Raw genomic sequence first — 6,405 nt, forward strand, 5'->3', positions numbered from 1 at the left:
AGACAAATACGCGCTCGCACTACAGCATGGTCTGAATCTAGGCATGTGCTCCAGAATGAGCAACAGTCTTCTATCGAGCCCCTCCATCGGTGGCTGATAGCGATGTGATCTAATTGGGTCCAACGTTGGGACGAATTCGGGGGTCGCCATGTCAGATGTTTTTCCTTGTGTTTTAAGTTAGTACTTGCAAGAAACAGGCGATTATCTGAACATAGCTGCAACAGACGGTTGCCATTATCTATTCTTTGAGCCATCACACCATAAGATTCACCCAGGTGTCTTTCTCTTTCACTTAGTTTGCCTACTTGAGAATTAAAGTCACCAGTCACTATTACTACATCAGAGCGCCTAGCTTTTCGGAGAAGGCCAAAAAGCTATCTATAAAACTCATCTTTTGCATCATCTGAGCTGCAGTCAGTAGGAGAGTAGGCAGAGATGACGAAGAGGTAACGACAAGTGTCCCTATTTTTCCGAGTCCTTACTGTTCTGTTTAGTCGGACAGCGCACAAACGACTGTCTACTGGGATCCAGTCCGAAAGAGCTAGTTCTGCCCTAGGACTCAATGCTATACCTACGCCAGCGAGGCCACGGGATGCAGCATCAGGGCTCCCAGATACAAGAAGTGTGAATCAAGTTGGTTCTTTATTATGACATGGTGAGGTCAAATGAATGACGCTACTCGGATACTGTATGCGCGTTTCGGAGACGCAGCACACATCGATGGTGCGAGATTCTAAAGTCCTAGCTAAGGAGGCCTGTTGTCCACAATGTTTGGACGTCAAACATCCCTACATGTAGTTTAGAGCGTGGTTTCAGGAGACCAGGAATAACGTTTCGTGTACTCGAATCGTTTGCCCTAGCGGTGCGAGGTGATAAAAGGAAGTAAGAAGGGTTAGTCATGAAGATAAGAGAGTTATTAAGTATAGGAAGGATTTGAATGTGACCAACTTGGTCTCGCATGCTGTTACGGGCATGAAGGCTAATATCACTTCCTGGCTACCCACATCGTGGAAGGGTATTTCTTGAGGGACGTGTAAAGGAAGTTGGATTAATGTTGGTCTTAACGACCTGGGAGTGTGACCTCAGAGTCCAAGGGACAACTGCTTGAGGCCGGTCACGCATGACCTTTTTGTGGGCGATTTTTGACGTGTTAGCTCCGTTCTTCAAAGGGCCTTACCGCCGGAGACAGAAATCCGTGGGATAAGGCGAGGTGTGCATTTTTAGGGTCGACCTTTTCTAACCCCACCCCTCCTTGAGGGCAGCATCGCTGTTATGCTGGTTGTCTGAAGGAAACACCTTACTGCCATCACACCTCTGTACAGTCAGCAGTACGACTTCGCCTTCGGACCTTGAGTTTACTGCTTTTAGTCTTACCGCTCTTCAACCGACCTGTCTGGCATGGTGGGACTTTAAGGAACGATTTTTCCAGCCAGTATAGCTCGATTGGTTCATCATGATAGGCAAGCCCGACCACCACGTCAAGGTAGCAGCAATGAATAAATAAATTTGGACCAGTCCAATTCATCTAACTTTAGACCCAAAATACAATATCAAAAATCCAGAATCTGTACACCATTTTATTCACAAAACTATCCTATAAGTGATATATCGTCCGGCTGTTTCTGATGGCCGAGTAATTCGTACAACTTGACCTCTTCTTAGACCATAATATCGAGCAACAGGATCGCTAGCTTGCATTTTAGGAAGTTGATTTTCCTTTAACCTACTAAGTTTTTATTAAATTATAAAAAGAATTAAATTACTATCGTTCGAGTAATTCTTTCTTTTCTTCCTGTGTGAGAACGTTGTGCTGCGGAACCAACTGATGTTCCGTTATATTGACCATTAGCTCATTTTCGAAGAAACACTCCAAAGTGTATTTACACGAAAGTTCCGCAATAGCCTACACATGTATAAATAAACTTAGTGGAATAAAGAACAAACTGTTTTCGCAGAAGGTGTGAGGCCCTTTTCTTGAAGGACCAAAATTGCTCTGTAAGTACTGTCTTGTTGCATTTGATTTAAATATGCCCGCACAGTTTTCATGTTAACTTTTTCTTCCTCTGGAAAGAATACATATAACATGTCAGCAGGATCTTCTTCATGGTTAACAACCATGAGAAGATCTTTTCTGGTTGGTGGATCTCCGACTGTTGCTTTGAAATCTTCGAGTGATTGCTCTAATTCTTTAGGCATTACTAGATAACCTCTGTCTTTGCACATCTAAATGAAGATTGATCAGAACGTCTGACCGGTGAAATTACCTTGAGAATGGTTTTACGAATCCGCCACAATTTGTAGGTTTCTGAGTCATCCATTGTGTCGATCTAAGTAAACCATAAAACAACAAAAAGCTTGTAAACAACTCATTAAAACATCATTTTTAACCAAAATTGAGAACTTACTGTTATTTATCATATAAACTGTATGAAAAAAAAAACAATGAAAAGGCGAAAATGCAATAAAGCGAGATAGTCATTTAATACGCACGTAAATACCATTTGAGAGTAATAGTTTCTACAATACTAGGATAATTTTGATCTCTGAACATTAGGTCTGACGTTAAATAACGACAGAACTAATTAACTAACTTTACTTTTATTAAAGGTCCCAAAAAGAAGGCACATCAGACTAATTCAATTAATTCGCTAAGTCCATTGACTTTACATATCCAGGTAAATATCAATAGGTGAACATCGGGTATTGAACTAGAAGTTCTGTCACTTTTCAAGAGATCCATACTGTTTATCTTTACGTATGAGTAGCCAGTTTCAGGAAGCATTGTCTTAAACTGTACGGACTTCTAATTTTCCCAGGATTATAATGCTTTTTTCATTGTCAGTAAGTGAGTAATAGTCAATAACAAATGTGGCTACAGTGTGTACAATTCCACTGTTTGTGATTTCATGGAAAGTATTTGAGTTTTACCGGTTAGAAATGTGGCTGTCATCCATAGCTTAACCTTTTTCATGTCGGTTACCGTTTTTTCGTCGCTTAAATTTCAGCAATATATATATGACTGAAGCTGATCTAAGACTGAATTTATTATATTGCTGTTCGCAGACATAAAACGTTGCTAAATCCTTGGTATAGCATTGCTACTTTTACAGACAGACATAAACGTGGCACCAATATAAATCGCTTCAAGTTACCATGTCACTCCAAAACCAACAAGAAATTAACAGAGAGGGAGAAATGAGAAAGACAAGATCAAAAGTAACGAAAAAACGAGAGTTCATCACAAATGAATAAGATCAGGAATCAGAAGTATATAGTTGAACTAAGTCCGACTGTGGACGTATCCGGGTAACTCAGGTGACATCGAACCAATAAAAAAACATGAGTAAGGATGAGAATTGGTCAATTATCAAGTGTGTCGTTTTGGTATATTTCGGTTAGCTACAAACACATTATTAACTTTCTTATAAATGGTTTTTCTACTGCGTATAGCTTTGTACATTCATTTAAGAATTTAGTTGGACAAAAGACCACTAATTTGCATGATGGAAACACATCACTACCAAAGACAGAAAAAACAAAAATGGTAAGTATCATTACTGTTAACTTTTTGCAGAGATGCAGTAGGGCGCAAGTCTAAGTGCTTGTGTCATTTCGTTGATGTCACAAATACCCAAATTGGATGCAATCGCGATGAATACATGAAGTTCAGACTGCTAGAAACACCAATTTCTCCAGTTGCAAAGTAAGCCTAGTATTTCCATAAAAACGCTCACTCAAGGTAGACTTATTAGCGTCGCTTAATAAATCAACGCATCTTAGCCGCAAGATTGTGAATGAGTAAGTCAGGTTTGAAATTGTCTTCTGTCTTATAGATTCCCAAAAGTGCACGTAATTTTAAAAAAATATGAAACTACCGTACCTACGAATGTAAGTTAGATGTTTACATAGAAAACGCCTACATTTGATAATGGATCTGGAGGGCTTGGTGGCTCATGGATAACAATTCAAAAGCATCTGCAAAGCATTTTATCTTACGTCATGAAGCCGGAGTTGGTCTTTGGATCAACACAGGGACTGGCACGAAAAGGAGTCCTCGCAAGTTCACATTTTACGACAGTATAAGTAAAACTGGCTAGGTGCAGTCGAATGCGAATTCTTACCGTTGAGCAACAGAGGAAAAGAACTTACAAAAGTTAACGACATCACAACACACGGTTACTCTTACGACATGAGACAAAGTAAAAAAGCGGTATGATAAAGAGAAGGACAATGTGAGCAATAACTTGCGCTGACAACTCTTTACGACCATTCTGAAAACCCCTATTCTGACTGTGAACCTGTTATAGATATATTTACAAGACAAAAAGAATAGTTGACGAGCCTCCAGATATGAGAAGTCAACTTTTCAGACTCAATTCCGGTTAAGTGTGGTCGAGTGAATAGTATTAGTTAGATTTCAAAGGAGGTACGTCAAGGAGCTGGTCCCTCTGTACCTTTTCTCCTGAAATATAGTATATATTTTGACAGTGATATCTACGTAGCCATCATTGTAAATCACAAAGTTTGAGGTAATCAAGTATAAAATCGAAATTTAGGAACAAGTGAACATGACATAGCTGGAACTATTAATGAAACTAGTTAGGAAATACGGCATTGTCTTTGTACGGTCTTAGTTTAGTTGACAAACAGTATTACACATCAGAGAAATATACCACAAAGAGTTCCAAAACATGATGATCATAATTACCACAACAACCGCGATCTGCAACAAGGTCAACAAGTCCGTTAAATGGTTTCATTGAGTTAAGGGCAGTCTCCAATGTTAAGAATAAAAGGCCAATTGACCTATATTAACCCTTGAAATTCAAAGTACTATGAAGATCCTATCTTTCTTTGAATGTGCTAACATAAGGTAATGATATTACATGTTCTCACAAAGAAACGCATAAATGAAACTCCGGACTCAAACAATTGTATCTAGGTTCTTGAAATTTCCTAGGACGTCTCTTAGGTGATCAGCCCTAGACGTAAGGAAAAGATAAGATTATTATAAGGGGATCATCTTTTAGCATATAGTAAGCCAATATTAAATCAACTCGTAATGTGCGATACGTTGACGGAATTAGGTTGAGTCGTCTCAATTTTCCTTTTTCAGATAAGACACTGAAACTCCTCACCATCAAACTGGTTACAGCACTAACGCTTCATATCTGAAAGAGGCTTGATGGCCTGTGTTAGTCCTGGCGATGATGGTCTCTCAGCTGATCCAACTTTCTTTTGAAGGAGTCGACGGATGGAGCCTCAACCACGTGCTGAGGTAATGAATTCCACTTGTTGATTATTCGATGGGAAAGTCGGTAGTCAGCTGACAAGTAATTCGTTCGGGGCTTGTGAACTTTTTTGGAGTGTCCTCGTAGATTTTCTGTTTTGGAAGACAAGAAAAATGAGGGCATATCAGGTGCAAATTTGTCATTAAGCAATTTGAAAACTGTAATCAAGTCGCCTCTGATTCTTCTATATGACAGCGGGAATAGGTTTAGCTTGGTCAGTCTAGTACCATACGGGAGCTTCGCTATTCCGGGAATCATCCTAGTTGCTGTTCTCTGAACCCTTTCCAAGAGTTCACTGTCTTTTTTTAGGCAGGGGCTAGCTGCTTGTATGCAGTACTCAAGTTTAGGGCGTACGAACACTGTATACAAAGTCAGAAACGTTTTAGCGTCAAGATGCCTAAAAGCCCTCACCATCAAACTGGTTACAGCATTAACGCTTCATATCTGAAACAGGGAATCGTTGCTTGAATCTCATATTTCGAATGCGACCTCACAAAATTCAGGTATAATATCCTAGACATTTATTCATCCAAGAAATGAGATGACTTAAGAATAAACCATCAGACCCTGAAGCCATTGGCAGTGTAACTCTACAGTTACATATGGTCCCGAGGTCGTTACTTATTATGGCTTCTAGATCTTTATGATCCATTAATTTAGATTACACGATTTCAATAGTTGTGTAACTATATGGATCGTCGCAGATATTTATTTACACCACTACACATGCTAGAATTAACTTCTGCTGACCACCTATAATTCCATTCAACCAGTTGACTTTGGTCATCTCGTAATACCATCCTATCTAGCCAGCAAAGTTGCATTATTTGGTACTTTTTTACATCATATTGTTCTGCTGTGTTACATGACATGCAGGGAGTTAACTCCTGCTATGTCGGATTAGTTAGCCGTAGACTGAAGTTCGGCAAAGTGATTTGTATGCCATTTTCCTGTTTTTAAGGCTGTTTAAGAGTTTTGAAGGTGTATTTTACCAATTTGATTCTATGGTGCATGCATATTAAATCAAATCATTCACCAATATAGTCAATCATTGTTCAAATATACAAAGTTTAGCCATAGCCTGGATTAATAGGTAAATGATGATGCTAGATAC

General features: G+C 39.3%; 1 protein-coding gene across 1 annotated transcript; it reads right to left on the minus strand.

Annotated features, from left to right (window-relative positions):
* Window positions 1-1,557: 1,557 nt before the first annotated feature.
* Window positions 1,558-2,318, minus strand: Smp_126370 (putative dna-directed RNA polymerase II; the record flags this gene model as incomplete). The annotated part of the gene is made up of 4 exons (XM_018800105.1): window positions 1,558-1,726; window positions 1,764-1,903; window positions 1,945-2,223; window positions 2,265-2,318. The coding sequence occupies 4 exons, from the start codon at window positions 2,316-2,318 to the stop codon at window positions 1,582-1,584; spliced, it is 618 nt and encodes a 205-aa protein (XP_018653952.1). The 3' UTR covers window positions 1,558-1,581.
* Between the last annotated feature and the right edge of the window lie 4,087 nt (window positions 2,319-6,405).

Source organism: Schistosoma mansoni, chromosome W (genome assembly GCF_000237925.1).
Source record: "Schistosoma mansoni strain Puerto Rico chromosome W, complete genome".
Lineage (NCBI taxonomy): Eukaryota > Metazoa > Platyhelminthes > Trematoda > Strigeidida > Schistosomatidae > Schistosoma > Schistosoma mansoni.